Below are 16,478 nucleotides of genomic sequence, written 5' to 3' on the forward strand. Positions count from 1 at the left end.
TAATAGCTCATTTCTCCTTAGCATTGAATAATACAGTACAATTTTTGAAGTTTGCTTCCTCTGGATTTCTGGCTGGTGGTGCAACCAGAGCTTGCCACCTGGTTCAGAACATTGCAAGAAGCTTTAACCCATATTTCCAAAGCCTGTAAGTACCACTCAACTGTCCTTCCTCTATCCAGGCTAGCCCAGCCCGAAGCCCACTCAGACTTGCTTTGACCAGCCTGGAAAAGCAGTCATCCCCACCCAGATACCAGAAGGAAGGGGCTCAGCTCTCCCTGCCACAACTCCAGGAAAAACTGACACCAAAATCAGGTCTATTTTTTTCTTATCAGAAACATCCCTACTCTTCTATTCCCTAAAACTAGACTTTGAATTTTCTCAAGCTTTAAACCATATTACTTTGAGCTAGGCAGTACACCAGTAAGTATACTGACATAAAAGAAACGGGGGAAAAAAAGAGAGTACTCAATCTCAAAGGAATTTTCCTCAAATGGAAATGCCAGCACGGGCAAATCAACTCAATAAAACACCACACATGTTACTAAAAGATCAAGTCATCTCAGCTGAAACTCAGATCAGGAAAGTCTGAATTTGTCATTTGGGAAAATATAAATCATTGTGTACCTGTTGCCAACTCCAAGCTAGAAATAAGTTAGTGGTTCTCAACCCAGGCTGCCCATTAGAATCTCCTAAAGAACTTATTAAAAATACCAATGCTCAGGCCCCACCCCGGACCAATAAAATCAGAATTTTTGGCAATGGGACCCAGGCATCAGTATATATATATTTTAATTCCTTGGGTAATTTTTATGAGCAGCGAGAGTTGAGAACCACTGCTTTAAGAGAAGCCTACTCAAAACAGTCCCATATCGGGGGCAGATTACTTAGGGGTAGTGAATTAGGCCTCTTCCTCTATTTGCTCAAATTTGGCACTAAAGGAAAGTGGTCATTGGTCTCTAGTTCGATGGATGCCCCTGGCCCTAGTCAGGGGGGCCCCTCTCACTGGAGCCAGCTTCAGTATCATGGTGTTCCCCCACCCCTTTTGTCTGGAAATCTTGTGAGGGCCTTGCCAAATGTGGGGTAACCAACTCATCCTGGTGTGCCTGGGACTTTCCCCATTTTAGCAGGAAATGAACAGTGTCCCAGGAAACCTCTCCATCCCATGCATACCAAGGTGGCCGGCCAGCGATAAGGAAGGCCACTTGCCCAAAAGGTTCCTGACGGTTTTCAGGATATGTGCATATACAGCACGTACCTAAGCACACATATTTCCTAGAGCCAGAAACGATAGGAAATATATCTGAATACTTGCTCTTGATGCAGAATTATACAGCAAGATAAATTCCATTTTTGGAAGAATAACAGCAAGGCACCAGGCACTTCACTCAGTACTTTATACATCTATTATCTAATTTTGACAATTTGATAGCTTCTCTTTACAGATAAGAGATTGAGATTAGGTCATCTGTATGAAGTCACATGGCCACTAAGGGGTGAAAAGAAGATTCACACCTGGGCAGTTTGGCTCCAACGCCTGTGGACATAACCACTGCTGGAAATGCCCAGTAAAGCCAGTGGTCCTCAGGAGCTGCAATGAGGCAGATAAAGTGCCCCAGGTGGTTAGACCTGAGGCAACCCTTCTGAAGATCTGGGTGATGGATTGGTATTTTTTCCTCCTCACACTAGACATTCAGGAAAAGTTGCCAAATTTCCCTTTACTTCTCCTCTCCTATCGATTTACCCTTTTCATTTACAGATGAAGTTTTCATTAATTTGCAGTGAAATTCTTTCCATCCTCTTTTTATCCACTCAAGGATTTGTCTTTTCAAAATAGTGAAGTCATGAGGGAACACTGGGAGGCACCCCTTACAGGGAATCGGAGATTTGAGAACATGCTATTGAACTGTGACAGGTTGTTGTTTTTGTGGCTTTTTTTCCATGTCTCAAACTGCTCATGTTCAGCTCTTTAAATCTGGCCAAAAAGCAGGGCTCATGGAAAAATTGTCACTTTTCCATGCTTAAAAAGAAATGCTTCTTGGGCTTCCCCGGTGGCGCAGTGATTGAGAGTCCGCCTGCCCATGCAGGGGACACGGGTTCGTGGTCCAGTCTGGGAAGATCCCACATGCCGTGGAGCGGCTGGGCCCGTGAGCCATGGCCGCTGAGCCTGCGCGTCCGGAGCCTGTGCTCCGCAACGGGAGGGGCCACGACAGTGAGAGGCTCGCGTACCGCAAAAAAAAAAAAAAAAGAAAAAAAAGAAATGCTTCTTAAAAAATTAATGCTCTAAAATGTTTACAATTGGAAAACAAAGCTGTCCTGCATGTAAGCGGGTCAGAGCCAGCTGTCAGCTCAGAAAGGTAGGATGGCAGTAACCGACCGTGTAGCTCATGCTGTGCTGTGGGCATCCTGGCTCCCAAAGCTATGTAACAATAAATTTGATGATGATGATGATAATAATAATAATAGTGCTTGACACAATAATGCAGCAGGGCTCTTGGCTAGTATCCTGACCGTTGCAACACCCTGTAAACTCCATGAGGGAAGGACCCGTATCTGAAATGACTCATCATTCTATCCTGGCCCTGGCTCATAGAAGGTGCACAGTAAACCTTCATTGAATGAGTAAATGAATGATTAGGTGAAACTCTAGTATGTAGTGTGATTCATCAGATTCACTCCTCACTAAAAGCTAGAAGCAACCTGAAAAGATATATGGGAAAAAACTTTATAGATCATCCCATTGAACAGATTCAGCTTACAAATTAGGAAACTGAGGCCCAGAGAAGTGATCTGTGTAAGGAAATTCAATGACAGAGAGGGGGAGTCAAGGTCTAACTGGGTCTAACTGGGACTGTCATCTCCTGGTGCTGTGCTGCTTACATGACACCATTCTTCCACATCCCCGGCATGCATTCCATCCCCATCTAAAAGAATTAACCAGATGGGAGAAAAGGACACCTTTGGCATGTCCTTAAACAGGAGCAGCAGAGTAAGACTGGGTTTGAATCCTGGCTCTGCCGTGTGAACTTGGCCAGTGGTTCGACTTTCCTCTCTAAGCCTCAATTACCTTATCTGTGGTCATTATGGTCCCTAGTTCATTTTAGAGTCCAGAAGTCTCAGTGAAATGACATATAGGAGGCCTTAAGAATGTACTTATCACTCAAAAGATGCTCAATAAATAACAAGTATTAGCACTGTTTCATTAACACAGCAGCCTACAGCAGCCAGGCCATCTATCCCATCTATCCCAGAAGAGGAGAAAGCGTTAACTACGTCAGGGCTGGTCAGCTGACACTTGTCCCTCACAGGAGCAAGCCAAGGTACGGGACAGTGGGACCTCCTGACTCGTATGTCCCATCCCATTTCTTTGTCTCCAGTGCTGATGGGAACAACACAACCCTCTAAGAATTGTTCCTTGCTTGGTCGTAAGCTGAACCAGAAATCTCTCGAGCAGGTTTAAAGCCTGCACCACAGGGTTGAGGACCTGTCACTCTTTAGGCATTGTACTTTGTTCTCAGTGGGGCTACCTGGCACCTGGGAGAGAGCAGCAGGGGAAGCCTCAAAGCACAACTTTAGGGACTGCATCTTAAATACCAAGGGATGGGCCCCCTTGTTAAAAGCCCCCTAGTAGACACTGTGAAAGGAAACCCTTAGTCTGTTTGGAATTCTTCAATCCGTGAAGATTGAAGAATGATTTCCCAGGATTCCCAGTCCCAGCATGCACGGGTAAGTGTGGACACAGCCTCAGAGGGAGGCCCCATTCCTTTCTTTCTGCTCCACACTTTGGTGTCACACAACACCCCCTCTTGCCACTTTTCATCATTGAAAGGGTCAGTGGAACGGGAACTGTGGCGACCCCAAGAAAAGGTTTTGTTTTGTTTTGTGTTTGATGGAGACATTCTTTCCACTCCAGGTGGGAGCTCTCTTTCCCAGCACAGGGGTTGAGAGTTTGTAGAGGGTCCAGAAGAGAGTTTCAGTTTTCAGAGTTTACAAGGAGGCTCTTGGGGAGTGTCAATCACAGCACCGCTGTGCTCTGGCCCAGGCCTAGATGGAACTGCACATGTGCACACAGCCTGTTTCAGCTTGCCCAGCAGAGACATTGCTCTCCTTGTGCTGATAATGCTGTCATCACAGCTTCCTCACGTCACATCTGCTACCCAGCCAAATTTACACAAATCGGCCAGAAATAAGGGAAAGAAATGTGGTAGAACCTCAATAATCTGAAACTCACAGATATATGGGCCTCCTTCTCTGGCCTAGAGACTGGACAGATGTGAAAACTGCCAAACGTAGAGTTAATGATTATCTAAATAGGGAATGAACTAAAGCTTTCCTTTATTGTACCTTAAAAAAATCTGGCATTAAATAAAAATAACTGTATAAATAAGAGACAGTTAAACCTATTCAATATTCAACAGCACTCCTGTGAACCTAATCTTGAGTTAGGATGTACATAGTTCATGTGTGAAATACAGATGAAGAAGCAGGTATGGAACTTGAAAGTGTTATATGCTGTTTAACTGTTATGGAAAATAAAATGTCCATTCACAAAGCAACCAGAGAGTAAGTCAGTAATATAAACCATAAGACAATAGAGCAGAGAATGTCTCTGCTAAAGGCTGTAAGAAGATCTTTACATACAAAAGATCACTAAAGCTGGAACCTGGCTGCTATTGAACACGGCTATTTACAGGTAACTGTCAGCAGCCTCCACTCCCCCCCCCAGGAAATAAATACGTTAATAAAATGAATTATAAATACTTAACAGGATTTAAATTTTTTAATCTGTTCATTAACACAGGTCTTGGGAATGAATTTTCCTAGAAGCACTTTGTTCGCTATTAATTTGTGCTAATAATGATGTGATAATTGAAAGTACCAAAAGTTTATTTCAAAATTTTATATAATTCCAATTTTAATATCATTCATAAAATCCTTCCTCACCGCCTTCCAACTGGTCTATATTTATGTGGTTTTGTTTTTATGAATTCTCCCAAATCTTGGGATACCCTAATGCCCAGATTTCCAGAAATATAACCACTCAAGAATGATAAAAATATAACTACTAACAATGCAAAGAAGAAATACCAAAATGGAAATTCTTTGTTTATTCCTCCCTTCTTTCCTTCCATCCATCTACCTTCCATCCATCTTTCCTCCCTTCCTCCCTTCCTCCCTCCCTCCCTCCCTCCCTCCCTCCCTCCCTCCCTCCCTCCCTCCCTTCCTTCCTTCCTTCCTTCCATCCAACCTACAATCACTCAAAGCCTATCATATATATAAGAAATAGAGCTGAGCAAGAGAGACATGGCCCCTGTCCTCAGGGCATTTACGGTTGCATGCCAAGTAGAGGGATCCAGAAAAATCTCAAAAGACTGGAAAGATACTCGAGATTTCCTGTGAATGAAACACATACATACTCTGGGCCTCTTCCTTTTGTGCTAGAGACTGGAGAGATATAAAAATAGCCACCGTCAAGAGCACCAGAGCTCACAGTGAAAAAAGTTGGTGTGACAATGGGGACAAGTCATGTTGGTGCCAGGAGACCTGGATTCAATTCCAAATTTCCAGAAAGAGATGGAGGTATACAAAAGGCTTAGCAATGCCCCCAGCGCATACTAAGTGCTCATTTAAAAAGATAACTGTTATTATTGTGAAGAACTCAACAGAGAGCACTTTCTTGGAAAGAGAAAACATTGTTGTATTGCCTGATTTTATTTGGCAAATTTATATGGCTACTGACATTAACTTTTTAAAAATACATAACAAAAGTAATAGTAATACTCAAGATGGTGATCAGCTTGGAGGTCTTCCAGGCATTCACAAACAGAGCAATTCTTTATGTTACCTGTAAAGGGACAAGCTTTGGCGTGATAATTCATACACTCCCCAGATGGCATGACTTCTTACAAAACTGATGACAATGATAGCAACCAACAGAGCATCATCAACAAATTGCCCCCAAACCTCAAAGTTTTTGGTTTTTTAGCTCTTAGTTTTAGTATTTTAGTACATCCCCTTTTGTGTATGGGAACAAGTCCAGATTCCTTCCAATTTGGAACTTGAGAAAGTTAGCCAGAATGCCATTTAGATGAACAGCTTTCTTCTGTTTAAGGATTTGTAAAATGTTCTCCTTTGTCTCGGAAAAGAGTTTTCCAAAGCCCTTCCCAGGAAGTGGATGAATATCTGGCTCTAGCACGAAAGATGATTTGGCTTCTGAAATGACCTTGGTTCTTTGACAGAGCAATAAATATAGGCTTCCTATTGTCCAGGACCTGCACCTTTCCACAGGAGAGAAGCCTGAACTCTGATCTTATCACCAGCTTGTTACCTTGGAAAGTTCTGGGAGCTCAAGATGCTGGCTGATTTTCCCCTGAGGGAAATTTCCACTCAGGGTATATCCTTCTTCTCTTGGGCAAAAAGCTTGGCATTCCTGAGCTTGAGGCAGATCCATATTTTCAAGGTTTCTTGGCACTAAACTATGCTTTCCTAGTTGGTAAACAGCTCCATGCCCCAGGGGCACTGAAAAAGGCCTCCACTAGAGAAAGCTTTGATAAGTTTTAGAAGTGTCTCCCTAGTCTCAGGTCTAAAATCTTTCCATCTCTCTGCTTTCTCCTTCCTTAATTAGCTCACTTGGTTTTGAGAACTATATCCTAAGGTAGATGGGGAGCTCCTGTGATCAGCTGACTTTTACAGGCTGGAATTGTAAGGGGTCAGAGAGACCATGTGGCTTGTCTGTAGGTGGCAGGTGAGGGTCTTGAACGTAATCATCAGCCTCACATTCCAGGCCTCTAGACTTCCTGAACCGAACTTGGGTTGGCATCTCAGACACAGTCTTTCTACCATTCCTGATGAAAAACAACTACTGGTTTTCACTAGAGTAATGTTTCCTACTCCTGACTGCACATCAGAATTACATGAGGATACTTATTTAAAATGCAGACTCTCAGGCTCTACCTTGCCAGGGATTCCAAGCAAGGGTAAGATAGAAAATCTATGTTTTTAGCAAGCTTCCCAGGTGATTCTTACACATTCAGCTCAGTGCCTCTCCAAGAAACGGCATTAATAAGGAACAGCATGAATCCACTTTTTCCTTCCAAGACTGAGTGGTCCAGTTCCTCAGGCCTTCTGGACCTTCATTCACTGTCGGGTGCTGGAGAGATGGAATTAGCCATTGCTTTCATCGGAAAGACTGATCAGCACAGTGGAAAGCAGCATACACCGTAGGGCAGGAGACCTTTTAGTTCAACTGTAATTTAATTCAAGTGGAGGCCTTTTCCAGGCTCTGGGGCCCTGGGTGAGTCACTTAACTACTTCTTGGGTTCAGGAGCTTCACCTGGCAAATCAGGCCAGTGTCACCAGAACCTGAAGAATGGTGGGGGTGGGCAATACCTTTAGAGCTCTACACATTGAAAAATCTCCTGTGCTCCTTGAAAGGAAAATGGCAAGCAAATATAACAGTGAGAGGCTTTTAAAAGTCCCTTCTAGTCCAGCCTACATGTTGCAATCAGCATAACAGTCTGAAAGCAAAGCTTGCTGGAAAGAGGCTGCAAGCAGACCTCCCCCCTGGGAAGACCATGGTTTCCTACTTCCAGTTGAGTCAAGTCTCAACGTCTAAGCTAGGCAGGCAAAGGGCTTCAGAAATGAGCCCCTCCCCACTGGTATTTCCAAGACTGTTTCTTGATACTCCCTTCTCTACCCTACGCAATACGTCAGAGGTTAGTGAACTACAGCCCATGGGCCAAATTTGGACTTAGGCCTATTTTTGTAAGTAAACTTTTATTGGCACACAGCCATACTCATTTATGCACTGTCTATGGCTGCTTTTGTGTTACAGTTACTGAGTTGAGTAATTGTGGAAGAGACCGTACATAGCCTCTCAGTTCACAAAGCCTAAAATATTTACTATCTGGCCCTTTACAGAAAAAGTTTGCCAACCCCTGATACAGACCAGTCTTTTTCAGTCTTTTGGCCATGACCCACAATAAATACATTTTACTGTGAGATCTAGCAAACACGTAGATACCTGTGCACATATTTACATATAAATATTTCTCAAAATAACATTTACCTTTCCTAAATACAATGCATTCTGATAGTTTCTAGCCTATTATATTTTCTTAAAAAGCTGTTCACGACTATACCAACCTCATGACCCCAAATTAGTCTTGATTTATGTTTGGAAAATACTTCTCTAGACAAACTGAACAGCTGGCTACTTACAACACATGGCCCCTACTCTCCCACTTCTATTCCTTTCTTGATATTGCTGCCCCCATCTGACAAGGTTCTGTCCTTTCATCTTTATGTGTGCAAATCCTTCCCATTCTTTAAGAACTATGCAAATTCCATCTCTTCCAGGAAGTCTGCTTTGAGCCTCCAGTTCCAAACCACTTTCTCCTTTTCTCATCTCCCACAGCACTTTTTCTATTCCTCTATTGTGGAACTTTAAAGTTTCTGCTTTGTAGAAAACTCACCTGTGCATCTTTCTAACTATGTACCCTAAAGATCTTGAATTTCTTAAGGCTATGATCTTTTTTGTATTCTACATACCATCCAATACAGTGCCTTGTACTCTGTAAGTACTTTATCCTTTAATTTTAAAGACTATAAATTTATGGTCTATTGTAAGCACTCAACAAATGTTTATAAAGACAGAGAGAGAGAAAGAGAGAGAGAGAGAGATAACCTGGACTTATCAGTTTCCATTCCAGTTGCTAGATTTGTGTTATTTTAATAACCAGCAGGGAGAATTATTATATACAATATACAGGGCTTCCCTGGTGGCGCAGTGGTTGAGAATCTGCCTGCCGATGCAGGGGACACGGGTTCGTGCCCCGGTCCAGGAAGATCCCACATGCCGCGGAGCCTGCGCGTCCGGAGCCTGTGCTCCGCAAAGGGAGAGGCCGCAACAGTGAGAGGCCCGCATACCGCAAAAAAAAAAAAAAAAAAACAAAAAAAAACAATATACAATCCCTGATTTTTTGAGTCACAGTCACTGGTTTAGACACACAGAACACCAAAAAGGATACACAGAACACCTATTTTTAGGGCCTCAGCAGAGAAAAAGTATAACAGTTTCAACTATCCCAAGCAGACCTGCCATCCATAAGTTCTGAGATCAAACAGTCGTGATTGAGAGAGCTTGATATGATCTCTCTTTTTCCAAGGAGAAAAAGGTGCCTGCCAACTCTTCTGCACCATTAATGCTATTAGCGTCTAGCTGATTTTGGTAAAAGGAGAAAACTTCCCAGGAGAAAATTCCTTCAGGAACCCTGACATAGCCTGAAATGCTGTCATTATGACTAGTTAGAGTGGTTTTACTGCAATCTGTTTAAGCATGACCAAATAAGACTTATTCTTAGGAATTCAAGGATGGTTTGGTATCAGGAAATCAATCGTACTTCATTACATTAACATAATAAAGGAGGAAAAACCATTAATATATCACTTGATTCTGAAAGGGCACCTTCCATCAGCCATTTATAATATGATTCTAAGAAATATTAGAATAGGAAAAAAAACTACATAAGCATGATAGGGATTTTACCAATATTAAAACGAAATCATCAAAATAGATGGTAAAATACTGAATTGATTTCCATTAAAATCATGAACTATCACAATTGTTATTTAATATTATTTTGAAGATTGCAGCTAGTGCCATAAGAATATGAAATAAAAGATCTAAATATTGGAAAACACAAAAAATCTTTAGTCCTAAATTATATGACTGTATACCTAAAAATGTAGACTTTTTAGAAAAGAAAATGTCATAATTAATGATAGAATCTGTTAAGGTGGCTGTGAACCAGAGAAAATGCATGTTAATCAATAGCTTTTCTTTATCTGTTATATGTTATGTAAACAAATTAGAAAGGAAAATGAAGATATTAACATTAAAATCAAAGCTGTTAAAAGCTCTGTAGGACATATGACCCAGTTTCTTCAATGAATAAATTAGAAAGAGAAAATGTAGAGGGGAGAAATGCAGATTAAAAGAGACTTAAGAGGTATCAATGAGTTATGATGTAAGATCTTTTGGATCCTAATTGTAAAAATTTATCGAGGGAAATGTTGAGAATAGGAGAAATTATTAAGAAATTACTTTTGGAGTTCCACTTCTGCACTTCTGTTTAGGATGTGGAAATCTATAAGAGAATGTCACTCCCATCCCAGTAATAAGAGAAGGCCAGGAAACTACAGCATAACTTTAAAAAAAAAAAAAAAAACAACCATCTGAGGTCACAGGAAATAAAGTGAATTCCAAAGAGTCTCAAGGCAAGACAGGACACAAACCATCTCACCTTTAGCAGAGCACAGAAGAAAGAGGATGCTTCCATACAAGTGAATAATAAGAAGTCACATAAGAGTTTTAAACATTCTTAAAGGCCAAGTATAGCCTATTATGATAGTTTTAAATTGCTTGGAGTCCCAGATATGAAGGACACATTCCAAGTTATTTCCCATAGGCTCCACTGGGTACTCACAAGAAAGACTGGAAAAAGAGAGAGAGAGACTTGGTGGTGCTGACATGCAGGAAATGATCAACTCCTGCCAAGAGATAAGCCTGAAACCCTTCTAGTTCCCCAAACATTTCTTTCATAGGAAACAAAAGCCTTAAGCTCCTGGATGAATGAGCTTCAAACCTTCTCATCCCTAGGATCCAGGCAGAGGTCCACTGCTTCTGAAATAGGGGTTGAAGTAAAAACTCTCTGTCCCTGGACAAAGAGTAGGAAACCTTGGGCCCAGAACCCTACACCAATACTAAACAGACCTGCTGCCACTAGAAAAGGGTCAAGTACCTAATAATAGAGGTCTATTTTGTCTCACAGACATGCAGTAACTGCTGAAACCTGTGAATGCAACAGAAACGCTGAAAAATCTCCTCCATCTCCCCATTATCACTTTCAGTACATAGTAAAAATATCCCACTACCAGAAGAATTTGAAGCCTGTGATACATTGATATACTAAAGATTATAACAGAAACAATAAAATCCAAACCCAGCTCAACTCCTGACTATATTTAATGTAACTTTGCACACTAATGCCCTGAGAGAAGAGGTATGCCCATTTCTGTGTATAAATATTATTTACCTGAGTCTCTACCGTTCTTATATACATACAGTCCAGCATTCAATGAAAAATTATGACATGAAAAAATCAAGAAAGAGTAAACCATTGCTTTATCAAAAGACAAAGCAATCAACAGAACTAGAGTTAGAAAATAACCAGTTATTGGAACTATCAGACAGAAAGTTTACAATAACTATGTTTAATATGTTAAATGATCTAATGGAAAAGATAAACAACAGACATAAACAGATCAGGAATTTCATCAAAGAGATGAAAATTATTTAAAAAGAGTCAAAGAGAAATACTAGAAATAAAAACTACAATATCAGAGATGAAGAAATCCTTCACTGGGTTCAGCAAAAGACTGGACACAGCTCAGGAAAGAATTCATGATATGCCAATAGAGATTATCTTGACTGAAACACAAAAAGAATAAAGAGTAAACAAAACCAAATAGTGCATGTAAGGGCTCTGAGACAACACATGGTCACAAATTATCTAACATTATGTAATTAGAGTCTCAGAGGAGAGGAGAGAATAAGGAAAGAGAGATATTAGAAGAGATAATGGCAGAGAATTTTCTAAAATTAATGAAAAACAACAAACAACAGATCCAAGAATCTCAAAGAACCCTAAGCAGGGTTTTAAAAAAAAATACATGTACCTATACATTTTATTAAACTGTTAAAAACAAAAGATAAAAAGAAAATGTTGAAGCCAGCCAGAGGTGGAAAGTAGGCGAAATTTAAATACAGAGCAATGGTGGTAAGAATTAGAGCCGACTTCTTGGAAACTGTGCAAGCCAGAAGACAATGGTGTGACATCTTTAAAATAGTGAAAGAAGAAATTATTTTTTAACATTTTAGGTGTGATAATGGTACTACAGTTTATATATATATATAATATATATTTTTTTCTTTTTTTCCCTCAGTACCCCTTATACTTATAAGATTCACACTAAGGATTGCTTCACAATAATCAGAGGGGAGGGCTCCTCTTGTGGATGAAGGTAGAGATAAAGTAAGATTGACCAGGAGTTGATGATGGTTGAAACTATGTGATGAACACATGGGAATCTGATATATTTCCTCTCTCTCTCTCTCTCTCTCTCTGTCTGTCTCTAAAAAGAAGAAGAAATAGGCAGAAGACGTGAAGGTGTCATAGCACATATCCCACTAGGTTTCTCTGATTTTTTTTTTTTTTTTTGCCTCTAACTCTTTCACCAGCCTTTCATTCACAGTGGACTCACAGGTCCCCAAACTAGGGTCACAGAGTTCTGCAGCCACCCTCTCCAGTAACACCAACCCAATAAAGCCTACCAGTGCCAAAGCTCTCTTCTCCACACAGAGAGCACCGGCCTGAGTCCATCAAATTTGAGAAGAATCTCCATCCAGCTGGGGTCTCATACACAGGGACCTTCATTGATTTGGCCACTCTGAAAAATGAAATTCGAGGCAACAGTTAATTCATATTTCTCCTTTCCTTTTTTTTTTTTTTGCTCAGCACATAAGGAAGTCTTTAAGATCTGTTACTGCCATAACTAGATTTTAGAACATCCTGAACAACGTGGACAGTTTTCAAGATGTCAAGCCATAAGGTAGAGAATGATAAATAGCCTATTCCAATGGTACTCAATTTTGCTTTCCCCACAATATAGAAGATGTTCAGTTAATGTATAGCATATTCTCACATTTATGTTTCACTTCTATATATATTCCTTTATCTTGGTGGTAAGATCCCAGTTGGGGAATCTCGGAATTTAAATTAAGGTGGTATTTGGGTGCAAACACTTTGGAATATTGTTTGACAGTATCTACTAAAGATGAATATACACATATCCTATGAACTAGCAATTCAACTCCTAGAAGTTAATACTAACGAAGTAGTAGACACTGTGGTACACTGCTCAGCTTCACCTCCAACACGCACACGCGCTCACACACACACACTTTAGGACTTTTAGGACTGGAACACTCTACCAGCTTCTAGGAATGTTGATGGCTTCTAGGAATGGTGACAGCTCACAGATGTGGCCCCCACTCTCTGCTAAAGAGAGATGTCTCACTCAAAATCATGCTCCCTTCCTTGGGTCAATCCACATCAAATGCCTGGCAAATGAGAGATGTATAAAGGTCTAGGCTTCTTGCCCCTATTTGGCACAACTCTGTAGGGCCATTTCAGCTCCAACTTCTCTGTCTGATCCTCCTTCCTCACTCCCCCACAGGTATTGCTCTTGAAGGAAACTTTGATCTTGATGGCAGAAAGGAATAAAGTTCCTGCAAGCGAATCTATCTCAGAGCTGCTTCCTGGGGAGCCCAGCAGGTGACATTACTCAACAGAGTATGTACACAAGATTTTTAAAAAAATGATCATAGAATCACAATTGGTAATAACTGAAACAAAAGTCCATCAAAGTAGAAGGGAGAAATGATTTGCAATATATAATGCAATAGCATAAATTTCACTGAACAAACTAGTGCTACAGGCAACAACTTGAATGAATCTCACAAACATAATATCACATGAAAGAAACCAGTATCAAAGGAATATACACTATACAGTTCCATTTAGATAAAATTAAAAAACAGCTAAAACTAAGCTTTACTGTCAAAACTCAGGCTCAGAGGGCCCAGAAGGTCAAGTATTTTGTTCAAGATCTCACAGAGAGAAGAGGCAAAGCTAGATTCTGGACCCAAGTCTGCTTAATTTCTGTCCATGTTCCATTCCACTACACCATGCTGTCTCCCCAAATGTTTTAGTGCTTCAAGACATATACAAACCTCAAAGTTGGCTGGGGAATGAGCTGCTGCCACAGACACTGGCCTGAAGAGTTTCATCAGCCCCACATGGAAGCAACCCAAAGAGAAAAACATCAAATGCCTGCCACCAGCAAGGTTTAGTCCTTTGATGACTATAGGTGCAGAAGGTGACCATGGAGAGGAACCAGTGAGGGTATCTCGGTGAAGAAGAGGAAGAAAAATACACATAGGACAAAGGACACGATGTAATAGTGATTTCTTCAGGTTTGTTTTGTGGCCACCTAGAGGAAAAAATATCTAGAACTCTTGCCAGAGGAACATAACACTTCTCTTTCCATTGAACCCAAATGTAATTAATGTGCTCACAATCTTGAAAAAACTGTGTGCCAAGTCTCTTTCAAGTTTGCTTTGAGGGACTTCCCTGGCGGCACAGTGGTTAAGAATCCACCTGCCAATGCAGGGGACACGGGTTCCATCCCTGGTCCGGGAAGATCCCACATGCCGTGGAGCAACTAAGCCCATATGCCACAACTACTGAGCCTGCGCTCTAGAGCCCACGAGCCACAACTACTGAGCTCGCGTGCTGCAGCTACTGAAGCCCGCACACCTAGAGCCCACAGAGCCCACAACAAGAGAAGCCACCGCAATGAGAAGCCCATGCACCGCAACGAAGAGTAGCCCCCGCTCGCTGAAACTAGAGAAAGCCCCCACGCAACAATGAAGACCCAACGCAGCCAATAAATAAAGAAAGAAAGAAAGAAATAAAGAAAGGTTCAACTTTAAAAAAAAAGTCTTAAAATAAAAAGTTTGCTTTGAAAACAAGCACCTTTTGGATGCTTGGGTGTTACATCAAAGGTTCTCTTTTCCTCAGTAGTCTAAGAAAGATATACAATCATGTTTACATCCTGGTAGGAATAATGAAATAAATCCTCTCCAAATTGGAGAGCAAAGGTAAGCTTTCACAGCCATTAATTTAAGGTCAGAAGTTCAAGGAAGGAGAAATCATTCACACTGAAGCCTTCTAGGGCAGAGCATAATAAAGCCGGGGTCAAAATTAATTTAGCTAAAATGAACGCATAAGATTATGAAATAGAATATGCAACATGGGGCAGAGGTGAGGGTAAGCGAGAGGCTAGAGGGTGTGGGGATATATATTCTCTGGCCAAAACATTCTTGTTGGTTCAAAGCCAAGTTGGCAGAACTGAAAGGAGGGGAGAGGATTTCCCCAGCTCCACCCTTCTCAGCTGACCACTGTCAGGAGGTCATCAGGCTGAAGGTTGAGGCTGGATTTTAAAGGACCAGATACTTTTATAACTATGAGCCACATTTGCAGCTGTACAAGCTAAGATAACAATATGGGTAATTAAATTCCCGGATCCTGAGCATGAGTTGATGTGTCCTACAGTCAGAAAGGAATGCCCCTCCCTTCTCCTTCTACTGAACTTGGGATCCATCCCAAGCATAACATTCAGCAGATACCAGGCTCTAGACTGGTTTCTGGCAGGAGGCCCCAGTGGAGTCTCTGGTACAAAAGCTAAAAATGAAGCTGCTCATGCTGAGGGTCTGCACCCCTCTCCTTGACTACCACCACCATGTGTCAGAGACAAACAAAACTCACTTTCTAGGAAAGACCAGCATATGAAGGAAAAGAAAGAAAATGAATCTGGGCCACAGTTTTCCTGCAAATGGGAGTGGCTTTGGTAGCCGAAACAAAACAAAACAAAATAAACCATACCATGGTGGGCTTCCCTGGTGGTGCAGCGGTTGAGAGTCTGCCTGCCGATGCAGGGGACGCAGGTTCATGCCCCGGTCCGGGAAGATCCCACATGCCACGGAGCGCCTAGGCCCATGAGCCATGGCCGCTGAGCCTGTGCGGCCGGAGCTTGTGCTCCGCAACGGGAGAGGCCACAACAGTGAGAGGCCCGCGTACCGCAAAAAAACCCAAAAAAACAAAACAAAAAAAACATGGTAGATATAAGCTTCTTAGTGTGGATTTTAAAACCTCTAAAAATGTGGCTTCAGGTTGGAAATAGCCTCAACCTATTCTGCCAATACTTTCTCCCATGATACTCCCCATATGCTGCTAAAAACGGAACCATCTCTTATTTCTAAATATGCTCTTGCATTATTGTTGTTGCTTTTTACAAGTCCTTCTTTATGCTTTTCATATTACCTGGATTAATCCTCCTTTCCAATCTCTCTCAAAATACTTCACTTTGCTTCAAAACCTATCTTAAATGCCCTGCCATCATGAATCCTGTGGCAAAGGCTGCTAGTGGTCAACAAAAGTATCTTTTCCTGGACACACAGCTGGACTACACTTCCCAACCTCCCACGAAGTTCACTGTGGCCACTTGCTGAGTTCTAGCCAACGGAACCCCAGTGGAGACAATGCACACGCTTTTCAAATCTGGTTATTAAAATTTCCCATCCTCCATGTTCTTTCTCCTTCTGCCAGTCTAATGTGGACAAGCCCAGCAATCCTAGAAGCCACATGTTGAAGATGGTGGACCTACAAGTTGGAAGGAACTGGATCTCTGAATCACCATTTGGAGCAGAATTAGTCACCAATCAGGAACACTTGTTTTTAACTTCTAATGACTGAGAAATAACCTCTTGCCATGTTTGAGCCATTGTACACTTTGGG

General features: G+C 41.5%; 1 protein-coding gene across 1 annotated transcript in view; it reads right to left on the bottom strand.

Annotated features, from left to right (window-relative positions):
- PGM5 (phosphoglucomutase 5) overlaps nt 1-16,478 on the bottom strand; it is a 198,962-nt gene that overhangs the window by 61,391 nt on the left and 121,093 nt on the right. The window contains exon 7 of the mRNA XM_032635313.1: nt 12,392-12,507. Within this exon, the coding sequence (XP_032491204.1) occupies nt 12,392-12,507 (116 nt within the window). The remainder of the gene's footprint in view (nt 1-12,391; nt 12,508-16,478) is intronic.

Source organism: Phocoena sinus, chromosome 6 (genome assembly GCF_008692025.1).
Source record: "Phocoena sinus isolate mPhoSin1 chromosome 6, mPhoSin1.pri, whole genome shotgun sequence".
In the NCBI taxonomy this organism is placed as follows: domain Eukaryota; kingdom Metazoa; phylum Chordata; class Mammalia; order Artiodactyla; family Phocoenidae; genus Phocoena; species Phocoena sinus.